Here is a 27,467-nt window from a genome sequence, read left to right on the forward strand (position 1 = left end):
CTGAAGGCGATGGTCATTTTGTGGAATTCCAAAAACGTAGGCAGGAGGGGGAAGTATCCAGGAATGCCAAAGAAACTCTCTCCATGCTGAGTAACAGATTTAGTTTCTCAATGGCAGAAGTTAAGCAGGCATAAGCATAAGCCAGAGAAGACCATTTAAAACATTCCCATAGAACTGCAGAGTAAGATGTGGCAAAAACAATTTCACTGCAATTTTCTCTTTTTTTTTTTGTCCACCATTTACGCAAAAGATGAACAAGAATGGTAGAAAGTGAGGTGTCATTCTAAGCAATTATTTCTTAGTGCTATATCCATCCACCATCACTCCACCCACCCTCCAAAAACAATACAACAAATGGTTACCTGTGCCTATCATTTTGGAAGCAAGGGAAAAGTGAGTGGGTGGTTAATTATAAGTCTAGTTACATTAGTCAGCTAACAACTAAAATCAGACCTTAAAATAATAATTTCGTAAACATCACTTTCTCAACTATTCTAAGAAGCCCTATTACTATTCTTAGCTATTATTTTAGTTTAGTTTTCAGAAATATTACTAATGAGTGTATTTAAAGCACATTTTTAAATGGCTATTTTTACATTCTTTCTCCCAAAATTATGTGAAGGAGGTTGTTTCATCTCATTGTAAAACAATCCCAGAGCAAAGTGATATACTTTTCTTCTAAAGTCATGTGCTAATTTATACTTTCTATAGAGAAGCACTGCTCTTTACACTGCTCATTCAAGTAGTTTCATATTATTCTACTTCATGAATAGGTAGACTGGTGTGTATATTTATTGAGGTAGGTTGATTTAATGAATAAAGAATTATAAAATCGCAGACATTACTGTAAGAACTTACAGAATTTTTAAGTTTGTTTATCTTTAAGAGTCAGAGGATGCACACAGACAGAGACAAAAAGATTTCCCGACTACATCAAGGTAGTATTTTTAAATCCTCAGCAATTATTACTCATGAAGAAATAGAAAGATAATATTTATATACCCAAGCAAAGGATCTTATAAAATATCACCTGACTAACATACAAACAAATCAGATAATCAAGAAACTAAAACATGCCACTGTTTAAGTCTTTAAATTGCATTTGGTTAGTCTATTTCTTTTTCCTTGAAAATTTACAGGATCTATGTCTTTGAACCAACAAGCTATTGTGATTAATTCAACAAATGAGAAAATAAGAGGGCTTAGATAACAGAAGAAAAGCGCTGTAACAGGGAGGCAAAAGCAGAGAACACGCACAAGCTCAAAAAGACCAAGACCGTTTGCATGTATATTTTATTTGATCTGAATGAACCTATTTTCCCCTGAACAAAAATGTTAATTTTAGTAGGGAAACATTCATTAGCATAAAGTAAGCAATAAATTATTACAGGAATCATTACTGGGTATAATGGCTATGGCTTATTGTGATATTTCAAATTCACTTATTAAAATGAGGCTTTCTGAGAAATAAGAAAAAAAAATGAAGCACAGCACAAAAGATTTTATTTTAAAAGGTGCTAATTAAATAGCTAATAATATAATGTAATGAATTATTTTATGTTTTTTCAATAGGCCACGGCACTCTCATCAAGATTTAATTTCAAGGCCCTGGCTAGCCGGCTAGATCAGGTGTTACAGAATTGGCCTGATAAACCAGGGTGGCAGGTTTGATCCCCGGTCAGGGCACACACAGGAATCAACCAGTGAATGCATAAATAAGTGGAACAATAAATTAATGTCTATCTCTCTCTCTCCCCTCTTCCTCTCTAAAATCAGTAATAAAAACAATATTTCATTTCAAAGGCTTAACATTGTAATTCTGAGTAGAATGAACAGCTAAAAATCGGATTCAAAATGCTTTCAAGGATTCCTACTGTCTTCTTAAACAACATCTGAAAATACAACACACAGAAAGCACAGTAACCTGAAGGTGGCCTAAAAGCTAGGGGTTAGAATTTTTATTTCTACCATCTAAACAAGTTGATATTTAGAAAAAGTTGATAACTATCTTTAGGTCTAAAAACAAATACTCAAGTATTTGATATTTACATTATCCCTAGCTTGCTGAAAGATGTTACTTTTCATATGATGAGGGTAAGGAATCAAACTGACCTCAATTAATACAATGATTTTAAAGGATGTTAAAACTTGGCTGCATCATGTAAGAAACAAAATGTACAATACGAGTGGAGAAAAAAAGAAAGAAAATGTTATTAGAATAATAAAGCAACTAGATAATACATTCTACTATTGTTCCATTTTCACAAATTTATAGCTGTGATAATTTGCTATTGTCCTGCTTTGAACCGTGTTAAATTAATGACTGTCACTGTAACCACCAGGAGTCAGGATCTGCATTCCGTGGCTCCGGCTGAGACCTACTTGGGAGATTCAGAACAGAGACATAGTTTGGACAAAGACAATGCTATCTAAGGAAAGTATCCTTGACCTAAATCAACAAACAGCAAATGCTTCATCATTCATTATAACTTTTACCTCTTGAGGAAGTTCTAGTTTAGAACGGTCAGTTCCTTCTTTTGACTGAAGGCCCATCAGATAAGGAACAGGAGCATCAAGAAAATGCAGCAGAGAAGCAGGGAGGATGGGCACATAAACATGCTGCCACTGAAATGGGAACAAAAGTGTGGTGATGCCTTCCGCCACAGTCATCAGGCGCTGATAATCTGCACAGAACAAGGAAAACGAGGGGAAGATTCCAAGTAAAAACAATTACTGCATTGAGCTTGAAAATATCAATTTCCAGAAAAATTCTTGTGCTAATAAATAAAGTATTTTTTTACGACCATATAAAAAATAGGTCATTTTTACCCCCACCATAATTAAAGAGTTGAATGGTTTTAAGAGAGTAGAAATATCATCACATTCTTTGCTTCTGAAATCACTTAATATGTGGAGGAAACAAGAACTAACAAAACTGCTCTTGGTACTTCTCCAATATCACAACTAATTACTTTTTGTATACATGTGTATCTACACGATCCCCAATTCAGAGGCTCTTTTTTTCCTCTTTCTATGATTATCCTGATTATATTGTTGTTAACCTTCACTTTGTATGTTCAAGAAATCAGCAGACATATGTATTCATAGTCACACTTTCTTTCTATATTTAACCTCCAACTATAGATCAAATCTGGAGACAATGTGAAAGTTACTACAAAACTAAAGGCTGATTTTTCTTATTGTGCTTTGTTTACATGAACTAATTTATCAAAACCAAAGACTCTAAAATTTTAAAGTGCTCTTCCCCTAGTTTTGAGATATAGCTGACATATAACACTACATTAGTTTTGTATGTACATGACGATATGATACATGTATATATTGCAAAATGATTACCGCAATAAATTTAGTTAATATCTATCACCTCACATAATTACAAATAAACTATCTTCTTAAACCACTCTGCCATGGATGCTTTATACAAACATATGGCTAGAACCTCTTGGAAGCAGGCATGTTTCAGAATTTAGATCCTTTTCTTCTTTTTACTTTAGAAAGGTAATATTGGGCATACACATGAAATATCTAGGGCAGCACCCTGCAATCAAACACATTAACACTTCTGCTGCAAACCATTAAGAGTGTCCCAGAAGGGCAGATAACGAAAAATTAAATAGATTCACTTTGGTTCTGGTGTGGTTTGCTAATAAATGAGTTACAAAAGAAATGTTTGGTTTTCAGAACGTTGTTTGGATTTGAGAATTGAAGAGATGAGATGTTGTATAATTGTAATAATCTCTCACAGAATTCATTGTGCACAAATACAGTAAAATCTGGGGGAGTAACACTTTGGAGAGTCTTCTTAAGAAAGTTGAAGAAAATTATCAGATGCTACTTAGTTCACATCAACTCAAAGAATACTTAACCAAACAAAACAGAGTATTTTCCATTTAAATTTTTTTCTTATGTTGTTTTATAACTTGTAAATTATTACCTTTAAGAGTCTACAATTGGGCCCTGGCCAGTAGTCTGTTTTATTTTGTTTCTTAGATTCCACATGTAAGTGAAATTATATGGTGTTTGCCTTACACTGTTTGACTTATTTCACTTAGCATAAAATTCTCTAGATCAGTGGTCCCCAACCCCTGGGCTGCAGATCAGCACTGGTCCGTGGGCCATTTGGTACCGGTCCTCAGAGAAAGAATAAATAACTTACATTATTTCCGTTTTATTTATATTTAAGTCTGAACAATGTTTTATTTTATTTTATTTTTTAAAATTTATTCATTTTTTTTAGAGAAGACAGAGAGAGGGAGGGAGAGAGAGAGAGACAGAGAGAGAGAGAGAGAGAGAGAAGGGGGGAGGAGCTGGAAGCATCAACTCCCATATGTGCCTTGACCAGGCAAGTCCAGGGTTTTGAACTGGCGACCTCAGCATTTCCAGGTCGACGCTTTATCCACTGCGCCACCACAGGTCAGGCTAAATGTTTTATTTTTTAAAAATGACCAGATTCCCTGTTATATCCATCTAAGACTCACTCTTGCTGCTTGTCTCATAAGTTCGACAATTATATTTTAAAATACCACAGTTTTTACACCGGTCGCATAATTTTATTTTGTGCATTTATCCGTCCCACCCTAAAGGCCGGTCCGTGAAAATATTTTCTGACATTAAACCAGTCCGTGGCCCAAAAAAGGTTGGGGACCACTGCTCTAGATCCATACACATTGTCACAAATGAGGTTTCATTCTTTTTTTATGGCTGAATATTATTCCATTGTATATATGTATCACTTCTTTATCCAATTTTCTAATGATGAACATCTGGGTTGCTTTCATATATATCTTGGCTATGATAAATAAAGCTGCAATGAACATAGAGATGCATATATATTTTCGAATTAGCGTTTTAGATTCTTTCAGATAAATATCCAGAAGTAGGATTGCTGGGTTATATGAAGTGGTGGGATTCAGCTGGTTCACCCTAGTTAAGCAGAACCAATACTTAATTTTTTGAAGAGTTCAGTGAACCAGTTGTTAAAATGGCACTTATAATTTCTTAATTTTTTGAAGCTAGATTACTGGAATATTGAAAAAGTAGTAGTTCCATGGAAAGCAACTGAAGAACAATTGTTCGTATTTAATGATATTTTTAATTATCAAATTGATATTAATGATCAATGATAGATTTTGTGGAAAACGTTTTAAAAAATTCCCAGAAATATGCAATTCTCGAAAGTGTTCAAAGAGCTAAAAATATTGTCAGAACAATTGCTTTAAGTTCAGCAGAAGTGGAAAGGGGTTTTTCAAAGATGAACAAAATATGTTCAGAGAAGAGAAGTTGGCTTTTTCTAATATGTCAAACACAATGACTATTAGTCTAATCAGCCTGTCTCTAAAGGAATGGGGTCCTACTCCTACAGTGAAAAGATGGTAAAGGATAAATCACACAGCTGATGAAGCTCGGATAAAAGTGAAGAAAATCGCAAGTGAGGAAGCCAATCAAGAAGCAATATAGAAATATCTTAAATAACAGTTTTATTGTTTTATTGTTTTTTTGTCAGGTATTATTTAATATTGTTTCATTGATATTTTAAAGCTCTTTCTTATAACATAATCTAGTTCTGTGTACTTCTTTTATTCTTATTTAAGTATTAAATGCATGAAATAATAAATTATCTTTCGGTACACCATTTTTTTTTAAAATACTTAAAACGGTCATTAAGGCAGAGAACCAGTTGTTAAATTATTTGAATCCCACCACTGGTTATATGGTAAATTCATTTAAATTTCTTGAGGAATCTCCACATTGTTTGCCACAGTGGCTGCACCAGTCTGTATTCCCACCAGCAGTGCAGAAGGGTTCCATTCTCCACACCCTCATCAACACTTGTTTGCTGACCTTTAATGATAGCCATTTGGACAGGTGTGAGGTGGCACGGTATTTCCTCACATATAACATGCACCCTTTTTGGAAAAATTTGGGGTCTAAAAACTGGGTGCATCTTATACAGTGGTTGTAGATTTTTTTTACTTTCATTCCCACTTTTTCGCACTTGTTTTTGGGCTCATTGTTGAAGACAGTAATTCATCATCAGACACAGATGAGGACAAGCTAATGGATGGGAGTTTTGACAGTGATGAGAAGTTGTATGAATTTTATGATGAATAAAACTTGAGTTCAATAACTTCATGTAATACTTTTTTTTCAAATCTTGGGCCCCAAAATTAAGGTGCATCTTATAAATGGGAAAATACAGTATCTCGTGGTTTTAATTTGTATTTTTCAGAATTGTATCTTTTAATCTCATTTTGCCCACAAAATACAGAGCCTAGTTCACAGCTAGTGCTAACCAAAATTTACTGATGCTACTAAATATTGTATTTTTCTCCTCGTACTGCAAAAGAGTATCCTAATAAAACACAAATATAAAAAAAGAAATAGGAAGGTATTCAGATAAGTTAACTATAAAAATAGCAAATCCAGCCTGACTAAGCAGTGGTGCAGTGGATAGAGTTGGACTGGGACATGGAGGATCCAGGTTCAAGACCCCGAGGTCGCCAGCTTGAGTGCAGGTTCATCTGGTTTGAGCAAGGCTCATCAGCTTGAGCCCAAGTTCACTGGCTCAAGCAAGTGGTCACTCAGTCTGCTGTAGCCCCCCCTCAAGGCATATGTGAGAAAGCAATCAATGAACTAAGGTGCCACAATGAAGAATTGATGCTTCTCATCATCTCTCTTCCTTCCTGTCTGTCCCTATCTGTCCCTCTCCATGACTCTCTCTGTCTCTGTTATAAAAAATAAGAAAAAAAAAAGCAATCCAGGGAAATGTCCTTAAGATTTTCTTCTGTGGGCATCCATTCCAAAGACTGGCGTATTTATTTATTTATTTATTTATTTATTTATTTACTTATTTATTTTTGTGACAGAGACAGAGAGAGAATCAGAAAGAGGGACAGATAGGGACAGACAGACAGGAAGGGAGAATGAAACCATCAGTTTTTCATTGTGGCTCCTTAGTTGTTCATTGACTGCTTTCTCATATGTGCCTTGACTGGGGGCTACAGCAGAGCGAGTGACCCCTTGCTCAAGCAGCGATCCTTGGGCTTAAGCCAGCGACATTTGGGCTCAAGCCAGTGACCATGGGATCATGTATATGATCCCACGCTCAAGCTGGTGAGCCGGCACTCAAGCCAGCAACCTCAGGGTTTCAAACCTGGGTCCTCCGTGTCCCAGTCCGATGCTCTATCCACTGTGCCACCGCCTGGTCAGGCTGGAGTATTTATTTCTGTAACCACAGCACTTAGCACAGTTTCTGACATATAACTGATGCTCAAAATATTTTTGAATAAATAAGTGAATCAATAGGATAAGACTATATAATTTTGCTGGATATAAACAACTTAAATAGAATCAATTAGATTTTGTCCACATGGGCTTAAAGAACCACCGATTTTTCACTAGGAGAAAACAGTAACTCCTCAGACAACTATTGAATCAAAATATACTTTTCCTGGATATTCATATATTCAGTTAATTATGTACATGCCCAAGCACAGTATAAAAGAAATTCAAATACACATTTACTAAGCCTTAAATATTGTGCATTATGCAGAGAATTGTTACCAAGTGACTCATTCTAACTATACATTAGTGGACTTTATAGGGATCAGAACTAGAGGACTTTGTAGGGATTATAAACAACTATCATACTTTAACATTTTTCCTCCTCTATATTATCAAGTGTAAAGATTTAAAATATATATATAATGCAGGCCTCTCAAGGCCCCTCAGAGTGGGAAAGGACTCCCAGGAAGCTCCCACAGCACTCTGGAAGTGACTGGAGGATGAACCCTTCATGCCTCCCCATCAGGAAGGGGCATTTCATGTGTCACTGTGGAAGTGTGAGAAAAGTAAAAGAAAGAAAAACATAATTCTATATCCATCTCATTTAAGTATTTCATGATTTGACTATATTCAAAATGTACAGTATGTCCTATGCAGATGGGATGTTACAAAAATAACATCACCACTCTTATCTATACTTGCTAACATTTTTTTTTGACAGAGACAGAGAGAGAGAGTCAAAGATAGGGACAGACAGGAAGGGAGAGAGATGAGAAGCATCAATTCTTCGTTGTGGCTCCTTAGTCTCCTTAGTTGTTCACTGATTGCTTTCTCATATGTGCCTTGATGAAGGAGGGGGGTGCTACAGCAGAGCCAGTGACCCCTTGCTCAAGCCAGCAACCTTAGGCTTCAAGCCAGCAACCTTTAGGCTCAAGCTAGCGACCCTGCACTCAAGCCGGCGACCTCGGGGTTTCAAACCTGGGTCTTCTGCATCTCATTCAGATGCTCTATCCACTGTGCCACTGCCTGATCAGGCTATATTTGGTAACTTTTAAAAATCACTATTCGTTTTACTCTGGGTTTCTATGGACATTTGCTGTCATAAAAATAGTTATAGAAATAAACTATTTTTGGTCTTTTCAGGGGTACTGTTAATTAAAGATTAGTATTCTAGAAAATTATTTCCTTAATAAAACAAAATACGAGTCAGCTACCTTCTTTAAAGGAAAAAAACCTAAAATCTAGGTTTCAAAAAAGAATTACATTTTTTATAATAGTGGTAGGCAAATTGTGGCTCATGAGCCACATGTGGCTCTTTGGCCCCCTGAGTGTGGCTCTTCCACAAAATACCATGTGTGGACACTACCTCGATAAGGAATGTACTTACCTATATAGTTTAAGTTTAAAAAATTTGGCTTTCAAAAGAAATTTCAATCGTTGTACTGTTGATATTTGGCTCTGTTGACTAATGAATTTGCCGACCACTGTCTTATAGTAATTGGAAGGAAAATAACTACTTAATAGTCCTTAAATAATTTGAAGTAGGGGTTACTGTATCTTATCCACCTTGAACTTCTGAATACTTTTTTTTCTTTTCTTTTTTTTTCTTTTCATTTTTCTGAAGCTGGAAACAGGGAGAGACAGTCAGACAGACTCCCGCATGCGCCCGACCCGGCTCCACCCGGCACGCCCACCATGGGGCGATGCTCTGCCCTCCAGGGGGCGATGCTCTGCCCATCCTGGGCGTCGCCATGTTGCGACCAGAGCCACTCTAGCACCTGAGGCAGAGGCCACAGAGCCATCCCCAGCGCCCGGGCCATCTTTGCTCCAATGGAGCCTTGGCTGCGGGAGGGGAAGAGAGAGACAGAGAGGAAAGCGCGGCGGAGGGGTGGAGAAGCAAATGGGCGCTTCTCCTGTGTGCCCTGGCCGGGAATCGAACCCGGGTCCTCCGCATGCTAGGCCGATGCTCTACCGCTGAGCCAACCGGCCAGGGCCAATACTTTTTTTTCTAAAGAAAAGGAATGAGGATATTCACTTGGTTAAGATATACTCAGTTTTCAGGTCAAGATGTTGGCATAGGTAAATGCAGTACTCACATTGTCCCACAACCACATCAAAATTACAACTTAAACTACAGAACAACCATCATTCAGAATTGCCTAAAGTCTAGCTGAATGGAAGTCCTACAACTAAAGATATAAAGAAGCAACCACATCAGTAACTGGTAGGAGGGGCAGAGAATGGAATAGGCTGTTCCCCCACCCACGTGGCAGATAAAAACTGGGAGACTGCCTGGCGTGTGGCGGCGCAGTGGATAGAGCTTTGACTTAGAACGCTGAGGTCGCCAGTTTGAAACTCTGGGCTTGCCACAACATGCATGCAATGAACAACTAAAGTGAGGCAGCTGTGGGCTGTTGCTTCTCACTACCCCCATCGCTCTTCTCTCTCTGTAAAATCAATAAATAAAATCTTTTAAAAAAAATCAGGAGGGATATCTCAGCTGCAGAGGTTCCTCCATAGGAGCAAGGGTCCCAATCCCACACCAGCCCCTCAGTCCAGGGACACAGTGGTAGGAAGAGAAGTCCCCAAAACTTCTAGCTGTAAAAACCAGCAGGAATTGTGGCCAAGGGAGATGGAGGGCTGCTGGAGGCCCTGGCAGTTTCTCCTACAGCTCACTCCCTCTGAGCTGCAGCACTGGGACAGCATTTCAAAAGGCACCAGGAAATTGTCTGGCATCAAAATGAGAGCTGGAGGGCAGCTTTCTACCAGACAGAAATGCTGGCAGAGGCCACTGTTCCTTTTCTGAGCCCTCCAGCCATGAAGCCAGCTGGTGGGTACCATACCTGAGTCTTCATCACCTGGCTAAGGAAGGATGTTAAGCCCTGCCTTGGTGATTCCCTGAGACCCCACCTCACCCAATTTGCAGGCCCACCTGATGAGCTATTTCCAGAGGCTTTTCCATAAAAATGGCCTGTCAAGGTTCATGCTTCAGACTTTCCTAAAATCTCTCAAACAAGCAGCACCTGGCCTCTACATACACCATACCTCTTGCTAACTGGCCTCAGGCCTGGCACTAGTGGCAGACAACCTCAGTTCGCAGCTTGACTTTTTCTGGCCACCTCCAAACCTAGAACAAGTAGCAGACATCTGCAGATTGCTCTGTAGCTCAAGTCAGGAGGCCCTGAGCAGAACACAGATGGCGGCTGACCTTGGCCTGTACCTCCTGGGAAGCCGAAGTCCAGTGCACCCAGTGGACAGCTTTAGACCCTGTCCAAGTACCACCCAACCACCTCCACAAGTGACACACTCAAGAGCCGGATTCAGTAGACACCATACACCAGAGCCCCACTGAAGTAAATTCTGATCCTCTATGGTGGTCCCAGCCAGTCCTCAGAGCTGATCGGCTTTGGGGTAAATCACTCCCATGGACAAGATCAATGATGACTCAACTAAAACAAAAGGTTGTACATAGTCTGCATGGGCTAGGAGTACACCTGGAGTGCCCAGCTGGGGTGAATGTAGGCAAGGCTGTGCCACTGGACCCTACAGAATATCTACTACAATTAGGCCACCGTACCAAGCACAGGAGACATCGCAGCTCTACCTAATACATAGAAACAATCACAAGGAAGCAGCCAAAATGAAGAGACAAAGATACAGGTCCCAATAATAAAAAGAACTAAATGAAATGGAGGCAAGCAAACTAACAGATACAGAGTTCATAACAATGGTTATAAGGATGCTCAACAAGTTCAGCGGGAGCTTCAACAGCATAAATAAATGACGTGGAAACCATAAAAAAAGAGTCAGAAATGAAGAATACATTAACTCATTGTTTTTCAACCACCAGTCCAGTGATTTTAGACTCTGTAATCTTCATACAACATCAGGGTGGCTAACTCTTTCACAGACTGGCAGGAAATTTCTAGCAGACCAGCACTGGTCCACAAATCAGTGGCCCTAGTCAGGGCATGTACTAGAAGCAATCTATGAGTCAATGAGTAAACAACTAAATGGAACAAGTGAAACTATGAGTTAATGCTTCTCTCTCTCCCTCCCCCTTCCTCTCTCTCAATCAATGGAAAATTTAAAAAGGATCCAAAACCATGAGGATAGTGTAAGGAGCCTCTAGGACAACTGCAAGTGTACCCATATCACATCCTGGGGGTGCCAGGAGAGAGCAAGAAACTGAAACACCTACTTGAAAAACTAATGACAGAAAATTTCCCTAACCTGGTGAATAGAAATAGAAACACAAGTCCAAAAAGCACAGAGTACCAAACAAGATGACTCAAAAAGGCCCACATGAAGACACCCATGAAGAGGCCCCTCATAACTAAAATGCAGAAGTTTAAAGACAAAGAATCTAAAAAGCAGTTACTTAAAAGGGAGCTCCCATAAGGCTGTTAGCTGATTTCTCAACAGAAATTTTGCAGAAGGGAATGGCAAGAAATATTCAAAGTGGTGAAAAACACGATTACTCCACCCAGCAAAGCTATCATTTAAAATCAAAGGACATATAAAGAGCTTCCCAGGCCAAAAAACGCTAAAGGAATTCAGAACCACCAAACCAGAATTCCATGAAATGTTAAAGCGTCTTCTATAAGCAGAAGGAAAACAAAAAACAAAAAGAATAAAATGGGCCCTGGCCAGCTGGTTCAGTAGCAGAGCGTCGGCCTGGCGTGCAGGAGTCCCGGGTTCGATTCCCGGCCAGGGCACACAAGAGAAGCGCCCATCTGCTTCTCCACCCCTCCCCCTCTCCTTCCTGTCTCTCTCTTCCCCTCCCACAGCCAAGGCTCCATTGGAGCAAAGTTGGCCCAGGTGCTGAGGATGGCTCCTTGGCCTCTGCCCCAGGCGCTAGAGTGGCTCTGGATGCAACAGAGCAATGGCCCAGATGGGCGGAGCATCGCCCCCTGGTGGGCGTGCCGGGTGGATCCCGGTCGGGCGCATGCGGGAGTCTGTCTGACTGCCTCCCCATTTCCAACTTCAGAAAAATACAAAAAAAAAAAGAAAAAAGAAAAGAATAAAATGGCAGTAGATAACATTATCTATCAACAATTTAATCTAAAAAACAAAATAAGCAAACAAGCAGAACTGAAACAGACTCTCAGAGAACATTTTGATATAGCTGCCAAATGGGAGGAAGGTATTAAGAAGTACAAAGTGGGGAAGAAAAAAAAAAAAAAAGAAGTACAAAGTGGTAGTTACAGAATAGTCATGGGGATGTAAAGTACAGCACGGGAAATATAGTCAAGAATATTCTAATTACTATATATGTTGTCATATGGGTATAATATTTATCAGGATGATCACTTAGTGAGTTACATAATATTCTATTATTGGAGTGAACATGTAAAATATAATGTATATCAACTGTAATTGAAAAATAAAAAAATACATATTTAGTAATCATTTATTCTGTCAATGCTCTCCAGTGAAAAACCTCCCAGCTGGCCTGTAGTGGAGCAGTGTAGATAAAGCATCATCCTGGAATGCTGAGGTCGCCAATTTGAAACCCTGGCCTTGTCCAGTCAAGGCACATACAACAAGCAACCAATGAACAACTAAAGTGAAGCAACTATGAGTTTATACTTTTGCTTTCCCCTCACCTCATAATATCAATAAATAAAATCTGAACACACACACACACACAGAACACACCTACATTTGAAGAGTTGAGTTTATTACTTATTGGAGAGAAGAAGAATGCATAACTGTGGGATGTCTTAGTAAGAGGGTTTAGAGAGAACCTATTATAGGATTTGGACTTTGTTGGGTAATTTTGGGCAGGGTCAAAGGAAGTAGAGCTTTGTTTTATATAGGATGCTGTCAGAAACCAAGGCAATTCTATCCCTGGAAATCTCAGTAAATCGGATCTATGGGAAGGGCAGACTGAAGTGGGGATGCAGCTGTGGTTGGTAAGGAAGTGAAGTAGCAGTTACCAATAAAGCGAGAGAGAAGGGTGCTTATTGTTTGTGGGTTGCATGTACAGTGACCTTGGTTGAAGTGGATGTTCTTGTAAGACTGTTTATGTTCCGCAGGAGAACAACATGGCTTAGTTGTGAGCATCAGGTTAGACTGCAGTAACAGTGAGGCCCAGCTCTGAGAGCTACATCAGTTCCTAAATGTTAGGGACTGCTTTTTTCTTTCTTGATTTAAAGTCAGACACAGACGAAAGGCTCTGGGTTTAGAGAAGTCAGCTTGTGTGCCAGTGATTTATTTTTTGCTTCTCAGCTCCAAATTCACTCAGTATATGGTCTGTGACAATGGACTGGACTGTAGGCATTTCTTTTACAGTGAGTATGATGTTAGGCTTTGGCAGTAGAGGGCACTGGGAGACACTGCAGGAGGAAGGGGCTTCTCAGTTCTGCTGTGCAGTGCGCAGTGTTTTGTTGTTCTTGCTCCTGTTGCACGTCTAATCAGTAGGGTGGATATGTGAGGACATCCGGTGTTATACTTACCCAGCCACATGCCCAGAGTAAGGAGTCTCAGTGATGGGCCAGTGGTCCCCTTCCTATGACTCTCCTAACATGGATACTACACACTCAGATCTCACATGCACAGTGGCACCCTGACAACTGGTTTATGTCTGCTCATGCCTGGGGGTTTTGTTTTCCACCTACTCAGTGAAGAGGATCAGCTCAGGCCCAGACAGCCTATTGACCTCCACCATCCAATGACCTGCAACCACACTTTCTTCAACGATGAATGAAACTTAGTCTTGTGAACTGGGGCCCTCTTCCAACTTTGTCCTTCCTAGGGTGCCCTTTAGAGTAGTGGTTTTCAACCACCAGTCAGCCAGAAATTCTATGCAGGTCTGCAAAAAAGTTAACTACCTTGATGTTATATGAAGATTATAGAGAAATTTCTGGTGGACTGGCACTGGTCTAGGGACTGGCAGTTGAAAAACACTGCTTTTAAGAGTTTCCTTTGTGTTTATAGTTTCTTTCCAGTATAACTTAATCATTCTCCATTTTATACTCCTTTGTTTAAATTATTGTACAGTTTAATCTGTCTCTTGAGTGGATCTAGGCTGAAAAGCAGAGGGTTTTAAGCAGTTGAATCAAACCAATAACAGCTTTGCTACTTCATGGTTGATGGGAAAATGTTCAATCTCATAGAAAATACAAATTCTTAAATAATAGAAACTAGCACCCTAGGCGTTTTTTCTTGCTCTTACTATAGAAAAGTTACACCCGGGAAGTGAAAATCAATTTTTCCTTCTTCTACTAAACAATAAGACTGATACACATGACATATTTTTCCTTTGACAAAGACAGCAGAACCTCTTGCATTAAGCTAGGACCCAAGAAGGTAAAAAATAAAAGCTCAAGGAAAAGAGATCAAGAAAGGAGGGGGAAAAACCCACAAAATAATATGATACCACAAAAATAAACCCACAACAAACTATACTGCCAAGACAGGTCGTCTGTCCTGCCCTGGCTTTGGGATAAAAAGGAAAAAAGGCTCATTGAGAATTCCTACGTATTGGCCAGCTGTCAGGTATGTCTGGAGACCAAATTCATGCTATCCTGTATGTCCCAAAAAACACTAAGTTGAGAATTTTAATTTCAAGTAAACCTGTGTTGCCAGTGAACTCAGTCAGATCCCTGGTCAGAGAAAATACAAAGCCTTCATGGAGAAATATATGCTCAATACATAACCCATCAGACACTGAAAACTATCTGAGAAAGAATATATACTGCCTGACCTGTGGTGGCGCAGTGGATAAAGCGTTGACCTGGAAATGCTGAGGTCGCCGGTTTGAAACCCTGGGCTTGCCTGGTCAAGGCACATATGGGAGTTGATGCTTCCAGCTCCTCCCCCCGTCTCTCTCCTCTCTCTCTCCCTCTCTCTCTCTCCTCTCTAAAATGAATAAATAAAATAAAATAAAAATTTAAAAAAAATTTAAAAAAAAAAAAAAAAAGAAAGAATATATACTATGTATATTTTATGTTTAAAGAAATTAAAGGAAGAATGAAGTAGATTTATAGGCTGCTGAAATTAAAATGTCAAAGGAAGGGTTAACTACAAATTAGATACAGGTAAAAAAGAGAGAGTGAGCTGGAAGATAGATGTGGAGAAATCACCCAAAATGCAGCACAGAGACAGAAAAAGAGGTTGAGAGACATGAGAAGTTAAGCAAGACAGATTTACATGCTTAATTAGTGTTCTGGAAAGATTTTTTTAAAAGATGAATGGAAGTAATATTTAGAAAAATGATTGAGAATTTTGCAATACTAGTAAAAAGTGTTAGATTTCAAAAAACACAATGAATCACACGCAGAACAAGTAAAGAAACCCTCATCTAGATAAATCACAGTAAAAATACAGGACACCAAAGACAAACAGAAAAATCTTTTTTTTTTTTTTTTCAAAACAAGTATTTATTTCCCTAGTCAAAATATTTTTTTTATAATTTTATTTTTTTAATGGGGTGACATCAATAAATCAGGATACATATATTCAAAGATAACAAGTCCAGGTTATCTTGTCGTTCAATTATGTTGCATACCCATCACCCAAAGTCAGATTGTCCTCTGTCACCTTCTATCTTGTTTTCTTTGTGCCCCTCCCCCTCCCCCTTTCCCTCTCCCATTCCCCCGTCCCCCCCCCTAACCACCACACTCTTATCAATGTCTCTTAGTTTCACTTTTATGTCCCACCTATGTATGGAATAATGCAGTTCCTGTTTTTTTCTGATTTACTTATTTTGCTTCGTATCATGTTATCAAGATCCCACCATTTTGTGTAAATGTTCTGATGTCATCATTTCTTATGGCTGAGTAGTATTCCAGAGTGTATATGTGCCACATCTTCTTTATCCAGTCATCTATTGATGGGCTTTTTGGTTGTTTCCATGTCCTGGCCACTATGAACAATGCTGCAATAAACATGGGGCTGCATGTGTCTTTACATATCAATGTTTCTGAGTTTTTGGGGTATATACCCAGTAGAGGGATTGCTGGGTCATAAGGTAGTTCTATTTGCAGTTTGTTGAGGAACCACCATACTTTCTTCCATAATGGTTGTACTACTTTACATTCCCACCAACAGTGTATGAGGGTTCCTTTTTCTCCACAGCCTCTCCAACATTTGCTATTACCTGTCTTGTTAATAATAGCTAATCGAACAGGTGTGAGGTGATATCTCATTGCAGTTTTGATTTGCATTTCTCTAATAGCTAAAGAAGATGAGCATCTTTTCATATATCTGTTGGCCATTTGTATTTCTTCCTGGGAGAAGTGTCTGTTCATATCCTCTTCCCATTTTTTTATTGGATTGTTTGTTTGTTTGTTGTTGAGTTTTATGAGTTCTTTGTATATTTTGGATATTAGGCCCTTATCTGAGCTGTTGTTTGAAAATATCATTTCCCATTTAGTTGGCTTTCTGTTTATTTTGTTATCAGTTTCTCTTGCTGAGCAAAAACTTCTTAGTCTGATGTAGTCCCATTCATTAAATTTTGCCTTCACTTCTCTTGCCTGTGGAGTCAAATTCATAAAATGCTCTTTAAAACCCAGGTCCATGAGTTGAGTACCTATGTCTTCTTCTATGTACTTAATTGTTTCAGGTCTTATGTTTAGATCTTTGATCCATTTTGAGTTAATTTTTGTACAGGGGGACAAACTGTAGTCCAGTTTCATTCTTTTGCATGTGGCTTTCCAGTTTTCCCAGCACCATTTATTGAAGAGGCTTTCTTTTCTCCATTGTGTGTTGTTGGCCCCTTTATCAAAAATTATTTGACTATATATATGTGGTTTTAGTTCTGGACTTTCTATTCTGTTCCATTGGTCTGAGTGTCTATTTTTCTGCCAATACCATGCTGTTTTGATTGTCGTGGCCCTATAATAGAGTTTAAAGTCAGGTATTGTAATGCCCCCAGCTTCATTCTTTTTCTTTAGGATTGCTTTGGCTATTCGGGGTTTTTTATAGTTCCATATAAATCTGATGATTTTTTGCTCTATTTCTTTAAAAAAATGTCATTGGAAGTTTGATGGGAATTGCATTAAATTTGTATATTGCTTTGGGTAATATAGCCATCTTGATTATATTTATTCTTCCTAGCCAAGAACAAGGTATATTCTTCCATCTCATTATATCTTTTTCGATTTCCCTTAACAATGGTTTATAGTTTTCATTATATAAGTCCTTTACATTCTTTGTTATGTTTATTCCTAAGTATTTTATTTTTTTTGTTGCAATCGTGAAGGGGATTATTCTTTTGAGTTCGTTCTCAATTGTTTCATGGTTGGCATATAGAAAGGCTATTGACTTCTGTATGTTAATTTTGTATCCTGCGACCTTACTGTATTGGCTTATTGTTTCTAGTAGTCTTTTTGTGGATTCTTTGGGGTTTTCGATGTATAGGATCATATCATCTGCAAAAAGTGATACCTTTACTTCTTCTTTTTCGATATGGATGCCTTTTATTTCTTTGTCTTGTCTGATTGCTCTGGCTAGAACCTCTAGTACCACATTAAATAAGAGTGGAGACAGTGGACAACCCTGTCTTGTTCCTGATTTAAGGGGGAAAGCCTTCAGTTTAGTGCCATTTAATATGACGTTAGCTGATGGTTTATCATATATGGCCTTTATCATGTTGAGATATTTTCCTTCTATACCCATTTTGTTGAGAGTCTTAAACATAAAATTGTGTTGTATTTTATCAAAAGCCTTTTCTGCGTCTATTGATAAGATCATGTGGTTTTTGTTCTTTGTTTTGTTGATATGGTGTATTACGTTAACCGTTTTACGTATGTTGAACCATCCTTGAGATTCTGGGATGAATCCCACTTGATCATGATGTATTATTTTTTTAATATGTTGTTGTATTCGATTTGCTAGTATTTTGTTTAGTATTTTAGCATCTGTATTCATTAGAGATATTGGTCTGTCGTTTTCTTTTTTTGTGCTATCCTTGCCTGGTTTTGGTATGAGGGTTATGTTGGCCTCATAAAATGTGTTTGGAAGTATTGCTTCTTCTTCAATTTTTTGGAAGACTTTCTGTAGAATAGGAACCAAGTCTTCTTTGAATGTTTGATAAAATTCGCTGGTATAGCCGTCAGGGCCTGGACTTTTATTTTGGGGGAGGTTTTTAATGGTTTTTCTATTTCTTCTCTACTAATAGGTCTGTTTAGGCTTTCTGCTTCTTCTTGACTCAGTCTAGGAAGGTTGTATTGTTCTAGGAATTTATCCATTTCTTCTAGATTGTTGAATTTAGTGGCATAAAGTTTTTCATAGTATTCTACAATAATTCTTTGTATATCTACGGTGTCTGTGGTGATTTCTCCTCTTTCATTTTGGATTTTGTTTATATGAGTTCTTTCTCTTTTTTTCCTTGGTAAGTCTTACCAAGGGTTTGTCAATTTTGTTGATCTTTTCAAAGAACCAGCTCCTTGTTCTATTAATTTTTTCTATAGTTTTTTTGTTCTCTAATTCATTTATTTCTGCTCTGATTTTTATTATCTCCTTTCTTCGGCTGGTTTTGGGTTTTCTTTGTTCTTCTTTTTCTAGTTCCTTAAGGTGGGAAGTTAAGTGGTTCACTTGGGCTCTCTCTTGTTTGTTCATATATGCCTGAAGTGATATGTACTTTCCTCTTATCACTGCTTTTGCTGCATCCCATAGATTCTGATATGTTGTATTGTCATTTTCATTAGTCTGTATATATCTTTTGATCTCTGCACTTAATTCTTCTTTGACCCATTCATTTTTTAAAAGTATGTTGTTTAGTTTCCACATTTTTGTGGGATTTTTTTCCTCTTTTTTGCAGTTGATTTCTAGTTTCGAGGCTTTATGATCAGAAAATATGCTTGGCACAACTTCTATTTTTCTGAATTTGCTGATGTTGTTTTTGTGGCCCAACATATGGTCAATTCTTGAGAATAATCCATGTACACTGGAGAAAAATGTATACTCAGTCACTTTGGGATGAAATGTCCTGTAGATGTCTATCATATCCAGGTGCTCTAGTGTTTTGTTTAAAGCCACTATGTCTTTGTTGATTCTCTGTTTGGATGACCGATCTAGAGCCATCAGCGGTGTATTGAGGTCTCCAAGTATGATTGTATTTTTGTCAGTTTTTGTTTTAAGATCAATAAGTAGCTGTCTTATATATTTTGGTGCTCCTTGGTTTGGTGCATATATATTAAGAATTGTTATGTCTTCTTGATTCAGTGTCCCCTTAGACATTATGAAATGGCCATTTTTGTCTCTGAGTACTTTTGCTGTCTTGTAGTCAGCATTATCCGATATGAGTATTGCTACACCTGCTTTTTTTGGGATGTTATTTGCTTGGAGTATTGTTTTCCAGCCTTTCACTTTGAATTTGTTTTTATCCTTGTTACTTAGATGAGTTTCCTGTAGGCAGCATACAGTTGGATTTTCTTTTTTAATCCATTCTGCTACTCTGTGCCTTTTTATTGGTGAGTTTAATCCGTTTACATTTAGTGTAATTATTGATACGTGTGAGTTCCCTATTGCCATTTTATATCTTGCTTTCTGTTAGTTTTGTGTCTTGTTTGATCCTTCTCTTTCGTTTTTCTATCTTTTGTTTTTATTTGGTTGTATTCCATACATCTTTCCTCTGTTGCTATCTTTTTTATCTCATGTGCTTCTGTGGTGGTTTTTTCAATGGTGGTTACCTTTGAGTAATGAAAAGGGTCCCTACCCTGTTCATTGTAGCAAACTATTTTGTGAGTACTTTTGCACTCCATCGTCCTTTGCTACTGTTAATCTCCATCTTCTCCCCCCCTTTCTTTTTGTTGTTGTCACAGTTTAAATTTGGTTTTATTGTGTTCTTCTTGGAGCTTTTACTGTGGCTCTGTTTTTTTTTTTGTTCTTTGTATCTGATTGGAGAACCCCCTTTAGTAATTCCTGGAGTGGGGGTTTTCTGATGATAAATTCCCTCATCTTTTCTGTATCTGTGAATGTTTTTATTTCTCCTTCATATTTGAAGGATAGCTTTGATGGGTATAGTATTCGTGGCTGAAAGTTCCTCTCTTTCAGGACTTTAAATATTGGGGTCCACTCTCTTCTAGCTTGTAGAGTTTCTGCTGAGAAATCTGATGATAATCTAATGGGCCTTCCTTTATATGTTGTATTCTTCTTTTCCCTGGCTGCCTTGAGAATTTTTTCTTTGCTGTTGGTTTGTGTCAATTTCATTATGATATGCCTTGGAGTAGGTTTGTTGGGGTTAAGAAAACTCGGAGTTCTGTTTGCTTCTTGAACTTGAGGCTTTAGTTCTTTCCACAGGCTTGGGAAGTTCTCATCTATTATTTGTTTGAGTATGTTCTCCATTCCATTTTCTCTCTCTTCTCCCTCTGATATACCTATTATTCTTATGTCATTCTTTTTGATGGAGTCAGATAATTCTTGTAGGGCTATCTCATTTTTTTTAATTTTTGAGTCTCTTTTTTCTTCTTTCTGTTGTGCCTCAAGTTGCTTGTTTTCTATTTCACTAATCCTCTCTTCTATCTGACCTGTTCTATTAGCTAAGCTTGTTACTTCGTTTTTCAGCTCGTGAATTGAGTTTTTCATCTCTGTTTGATTTGTTTTTATAGTTTCAATTTCCTTGGACATATATTCTTTGTGTTCATTGAGTTGTTTTCTGAGCTCCCTAAATTGTCTTTCTGTGTTTTCTTGTATATCTCGGAGGATTTTTAGGATTTCTATCTTGAATTCTCTGTCAGTTAGCTCCAAGGTTTCCAATATATTAAATTTTTTCTCCATAGATTTTTCCTCATCTAGCTGTGTTACCTCTCTTTCTTTTGTATCCATGATATTCGATTTTCTCTTCCTTAATGGCATCTGAGGGTGGTTTTGTTGATAGTATTAATGAAATTTAATAAAGAATAAAAAGTTAAAAAGAAGGGGGTATGGACCCACAAAAAAGCAAATAAGGAAAAAATTTGGGTCAAGAATAAAATGATTTGCTTTTAGGTGTTGGTTGACTAAGAGTTATGGGAGGAATAAGATGAAAACAGAAAAATGGGGGGACAAATTAAAAAATTACTATTATATTTAGTGGAACAAGGACTAGATGAAATGGAGAGCCAGGGATGGGAGCACTGCTAGTGATTTAAAAAGGTGAAGTAAAAACCCCCCAAAATGCCACAAACATAAGTTTGAGTCCCAGATAAGATAATTTGTTTGTTATTGAGGTTTGAATGAGAGGAGATGTAAAGGAGAAAGGAAGAAACTAATATAGAGGGAGAAAAAAGAGAGAGAGAGAGAAAAAAAAGAGGGAACCACTAAAAGAAGAAAAAAGAAAAAAGAGGAGACAGAGAGAGAGAGAGAGAGAGAGAGAGTTAAGGGTTTTGGAGTATAACCCTCATAGAGAGAAAGGAAGAGGAGAGAAAAGATCATGGGAGATGTAACACTTATGGGTAGTGTAGTTCAAGGAGAGGAGAGAGTAAGACCAGCAGAGAGTTAATCGGCCAAATTGGAGGAGGAAAAAAAATATCAAGAATGAAGATAAGAGAAACAAACGAACAAATATAATAAAATGGGATAGGTTATAAAGTCTGCAGATTATTCTTGATTTTGAGAGGTTATCTTCTTGCTTTTTCTTTTCTCTCCCTCTTCCTGGTCGGTGACTCTGTACCCCGGGTTCTGCCCCTTTGGCACGCTCAGGTAGAGGTTTGCAGTTGATAAGTCTCTATGGCGATGTATATGTATTGTGCTTTAGTCTCGTTGGCAGTCAAGGCTCACTAGCATTTATAGGCTCCCACAGTGAGAGAGTCCGTGTTCCTGGAGCCTTTCTCTTAGTCTTTCCTTCCTCAATTAGTAGCCTGATAATCCAGCTATGGGGTTGCTGCTGCCTCTGTCTGGATAGTAAGAGGCTCAAAGAGCTGGCAACTCCCCACTCTATTTCCAGTCAGCACAGGGCTCTGGGTAAGGCTCAGTCAGTCAGAGCTGCTAGCATAATCAGGCGGGGTTTCCGCCACTCAAAGACCTCTGGCTCTGCCACTCTGTCCGGTAACACAGGCGGGCTCCCACTTCCAGGACGCTTGGAGGAAACTCTCGGCTCACTATCTGTGCGCGCAGACCAGGATATCCGGCCAGCAGTCTCACGCTCTGAGTGAAACCCCCAACCGCATGGAAAAGTTGCAGCGTTGGAATTGGCTCTCGCTCCGTCCCCATGCGCGGCTTTTGCAAGGCGCTGGGGCGGCCTGAGATTCCGCTTTGGCCCACACAAAGGCCCCTGACTCTGCCCCTCTGTGTGATAACAGGGGCGCGCACTGCCAAGGCACTCGGAGGAATCTCTCGCTCACTATCTGCGCGCGCAGACCAGGATATGAGGCCGGCCATGTTTCCCTCTGAGTGAATCCCCTACCAGAACGGAAAAGATCCACTGTTGGAATTAGTTCTCGCTCCCTCCCGTGCGCGGCTTTCCCAGGGCGCTGGGGCTGCCCAGAGATTCCGCTTTCGGCCCAGAGAAAGGCCTCTGACTCTGCCTCTCTGTGGGGTAAAACGGGCACCCACTCCCGGGGCTTAGGAAGAAATCTCTCGCCCACTATCTGCGCATGCTGACCAGGAGATCGGGTAAAATGGCTGCCCCGCTTGTCTTTCTTTGTTTGGGTTTGGCGCAAGTGTTAGCTTGTATTGCCCGGGTTGCCACAGAATCAGTTTTTCCTCGGCTTGGATCTCCGTGTCACAGCCTGGTTCGGCCGTTTGTGCTGCGGCCTGGATCTATTCACCCCCTTTGCCCACCTCAGTTTCTATATTCACGGATACCAGAGAAAGCCGCCCTGTTTAAGTTAGTGAGGAAGGCGGAGCATTTCTTACTCCCTATTTCCTTCAGGGTTTGGTTATATATTTAGCCAATTTTTCGCTCGACCATACCTTCGGGTGTATTGCGAAACATCTGGAGGCTCCAAGGATAGGTTTTTCTGTTTCTGGTTGAAGATCTTGTTGAGTTTTGGGGGAGATTTATCGGTATCGCTTCCTACCCTGCCATTACTCTGACGTCATCTCCCAAACAGAAAATCTTACAAATAGCCAGAGTGAATAGACAGATATCTGGCCAAGGAATGACAAATAGTTATTGTAATAGATGACCTCTCAACCACTAATTTCGAAACTGGAAGACAGGAGAATATTATTCTCAAAGTTCTAAGAGAGCAAAAAAACAAACAAACAAAAAAAACAAACCCAAAAACTAACCTAGAATTTAATATACAATAAAATCATCTTTCAAAAACAAAAACAAAAAACAATTTCATATAAATAAAACCTAATAGAGAATGATGCCATCTCACTTAAGGAACTTCTAAGAATATACTTTGGGAAGAAGAAGACTGATCCCAGAAGAAAAATCTACAACATGAAATGAAATGTAAATTATCAAAAAATGGCAATGAAGGTAAGTTTAAACAAAACCAAGTGTATAAAATGAAATGTCTGCATTGAGAGGTTACAAGATTATTGAACAACTATAACAAGTAAGCCATGGTGGGGATGACTGGAGTCAAAGCATTTTACAGTATCTATATTTTAAAGATTCTGATTAACATGAGACTAAATGTTTATGTTAATATTTCAAAATTTACCATTAAGAAAAAGAAACAGCATATAACATCTATACTAATTAAATGAAAAAAGCTAAAATAAAAAAAACATTTTATTTCAAAGAAGGCAAAAAAGTAGTAAAGCAGGACAAATAGTTAAAATTAAAATATTTTTAGAACTGAATAATGAAAATATCAGATTTACTAAGACTTAGGGAATGAAGCTATCACAAGAGTAAGATGCTAAGTTTTAACAGTGTGTGTGTAAAATACTAAGCTCAAAGGAAGTAAAAACCAAAATCACAGAACAGAAAACAAAGATAAAATAGAAAGTACCAACAAAGGTAAAAGTTCTTTTAACATAACTGATACCCTTTAGGTTTAAAAAATCAAGGGGAAAAGAAAGAAGGCACAAATATGCAGTATTAGGAATGAAGAGGGGGACAAAACTACATATAGAGATGAAATTAAGAAGATAGGGAAATATTAAGACTGTATGTCAATAAACTGAAAGCTTAAGAAAATTATTCCTATATGTGATAAGAGTGGGGAAACTAGACGTATTGTGATCATTTTGCAGTGTACACAGATATCAAATTATTATGCTGTACACTGAATCCAATATCCTGTTATATGGCAATTATACCTCAATAAAAAATAAATTTAAAAATAAAAAAATAGGTCTGCATCTGGCGGCCTTGAGCTGGCAGACAGCTGCGGGAACCTGGTGGTGCGTGGGCGCGTGGATGCCATCGAGCAGGGTCCCTGTGCCCCTCCTCGCGCAGCCCTCGGTGGTGCCTCACAGAACCCGCTGCAACCTGCTCATTCAGAAGTTCTTCAACCTGGCCAGCGACCAGCTTGACGTGCACCACAAATTCGTGGTGCGGCTCTTGCGCTGAGGAGTGGGGCCAGTACGTGGACCTGCCCAATGGTTTGGTGGTTTTCGAGCACTGTAAGATGTGCCTCCTGCTGCTGCAGAGCCAGCTCATTACCGTGGGAAGTCTTACTCCTTCAAGCACTGAGTTTTTCCCTCTTTTTTTTAGTTTTTATTTAATTAAATTATTTTTAGTTTTATTTATTTTATTTTATTAAATTATTTTAATAATTTAATTAACATAATTAGAGAGGGGGAGAAGGAGAGAGAAAAAAAGGTAGGAAGCATCAACTCCCATATGTGCCTTGACCAGGCAAGCCCAGGGTTTCAAACCGTGACCTCAGCGTTCCAGGTCGACACTATCCACTGGACCACCACTGGTCAGGCCGAGCACTGAGTTTTTCCGCTGTGATATGCAGGAAACGTTCAGACCAGCCATCGAGAATTCTGGGTATATGATTAGTGTGAGACAAAGATTGCTACAAGGGGCCTGGATTTTAGGAATTCCGGTATTGTAACAGAACAGTACCCTAAAAGGTCTTGGAAGCACTGTTCAAGAAATTGATTTAACAGGTGTAAAAATCGGTATTTCCAAAGACCAAGTTATCAATGGTATTACCATAAGTAGAAGCAGTATTAGCAGAGATTTCTGGAGTCAGGAGTGTTGTGTTATTTGGGGTTCAAATTCATGTGTGCCTCCAACAGCTCTGGAGCTGATTGGCTGAGGCATCAAGGTTGATACTGTTGCTCATGCCACCCCACAGGATGTTTGCTCTCAAGCGTTTTGCTAGAACTGGGATCACAGTGACTACCAGCGAGGCTGTTCTGCTCTGTCTGGTGGCTGATAAAGACCATACACAATTCAAGTCAATTCAGAATCTAACTGGGGCAAGTGCTCTGGAGTGGGGTCTGCTTTCCAAAGTAAAGGGTGTTTGAAGAAATGGTATGCTACTCACCATCAGGGAACAGGACTGTAAGTGCAGACAAGCTGTCTCTACTAGAATTAAAATGTTAAGTCAATGCCTTCCCAGGTGGTGGCACAGTGGATAGAGCATCGGACTGGGACACAGAGGATACAGGCTCAAAACCTCAAGGTTGCTGGCTTGTGAGAGGGCTCCTCTGGCTTGAGCGTGGGCTTGAGCATGGGGTCATAGACATGATCCTATGGTCACTGGCTTGAGCCCAAAGGTCACTGGCCTAAGCAAGGGGTCACTAGCTCACTGTAACCCCCGGTCAAGGCACATATAAGAAAGCAATCAATGAACAAGCAATCAATGAACAACTAAAATGCTGCAACAAAGAATTGATGCTTCTTATCTCTCTCCTTTCCTGTCAGTCTGTCCCTATCTGACACCCTGTCTCTGTCAAATAAAAAAAAATTTTTTTTAATGTCAAAAATTGGCTTTATTTTTTACTCCTCTTAATAAATCTTAACCAATTAGTCCAGCATTCAGTTACAAATGTCAAAGGCTTCAGGTGCCACTTACCTTCCTTTTTCTTAATGTACTTTTATTTATATATAAAAAAGGTATAACAGAAGTATCTGTTTAGTCTATACTGTACATAATGATTACAACTTTCCGAAGTGCACACTTGTGAAGTTTTCTTAAATTGTGCACTGTAAAAAAAAAAGATGCATTGATAATAGTTTGACTTTTGTATTACTGTAACATAGGTTAGAACATTATGTGGGTCTGACCTATGGTGGTACAGTGGATAAAACGTTGACCCAGCTACTGTGCAGTGTATAAAATGGTGATGTTGCCAGTTCGAAACCCTGGGCTTGCCTGGTCAAGGCACGTATGGGAGTTAATGCTTCCTGCTCCTCCCCCTTTCTCACTCTCTCTAAAATGAATAAATAAAATATTAAAAAATAACCATTATGTGGATTCAGTGCTTTCACTTTACAGGTTGGCTTTTTCTTGATTATGCTAATTTTCTTATTCTGGTCACTATCACTATTTTCTGTTAATGTTCTCTTTTAGTTGAATCTTTTCCTAAAGAGATTTACTGCATCATTGTTTTAATTTTGTAAACAGATGAAATGATTTACAATGTCCTATAATTATTGGAGGTGATGTTTTAAAATTTCTTAAGTATTACATTAGCTGAATATCTTAATAAAAATCTTGAATATATCTCCTAACATACATAAGTTTAGCAAGAAGATAAAGGCTGGATAAAATATATTTTTTAAATGTTCATATTTTTGTTTGATATTTTCTTCACCTACCCTCCAATTATAAAGGCACCAAGAATGATTTGGTAGTATTAATTTTGTAGTCGTTGTTATTCTTCAATAAATTTATTTTCATGAAATACTTAAAAATAAGTAAAAAATAAAATAAAGAGGAAAAAATAAAAGTAATCCTGGAGAAATGAACAAAAACTGATTCAAGAAGAAGGAGAGAGGCGTCTGGGTTGGCGAACACAGGGGGGGTGGGAGGGCGGGGCGCTGGGGGAGGCAGGCAAGCTCCGCGCCCCTCCCCCCACACCCTCTCCTATGCCGCTCTTCCGTTTGACTATTCCTGAGTTGCAGCCTTTATAGTAAGCCCGTGACAGTAAGTGAAGGACTTTCCTGAGTTCTGTGAATCATTCTAGAAAATTATGAAACCTAAAAGGAGGGCTGTGGGAACTCTTGCACTTGTAGTTGGCTAGGCAGAAATGTAAGTAGTCTGGGCCCTACTTGTGGCTGGAGTCTGAAGTGAGAGCATTTCTTTGTGATGCACCCTTAAACCTGTGAAATAATCTGATGTTAACTCCAGGAAGTTAGTGTTGAA

The 27,467-nt window shown here is 38.7% G+C and overlaps 1 protein-coding gene and 1 pseudogene across 5 annotated transcripts in view; one reads left to right on the top strand and one right to left on the bottom strand.

Annotated features, from left to right (window-relative positions):
- DENND5B (DENN domain containing 5B) overlaps positions 1–27,467 on the bottom strand; it is a 200,638-nt gene that overhangs the window by 73,346 nt on the left and 99,825 nt on the right. For all 5 annotated transcript variants that reach the window (XM_066368906.1, XM_066368902.1, XM_066368901.1 and 2 more), the window contains one exon: positions 2,497–2,684. In XM_066368906.1, the coding sequence (XP_066225003.1) occupies positions 2,497–2,684 (188 nt within the window). The remainder of the gene's footprint in view (positions 1–2,496; positions 2,685–27,467) is intronic.
- LOC136393897 (isochorismatase domain-containing protein 1 pseudogene) lies at positions 24,560–25,623 on the top strand (annotated as a pseudogene).

The sequence above is a fragment of the Saccopteryx leptura genome, chromosome 2, assembly GCF_036850995.1.
Source record: "Saccopteryx leptura isolate mSacLep1 chromosome 2, mSacLep1_pri_phased_curated, whole genome shotgun sequence".
In the NCBI taxonomy this organism is placed as follows: Eukaryota; Metazoa; Chordata; class Mammalia; order Chiroptera; family Emballonuridae; genus Saccopteryx; species Saccopteryx leptura.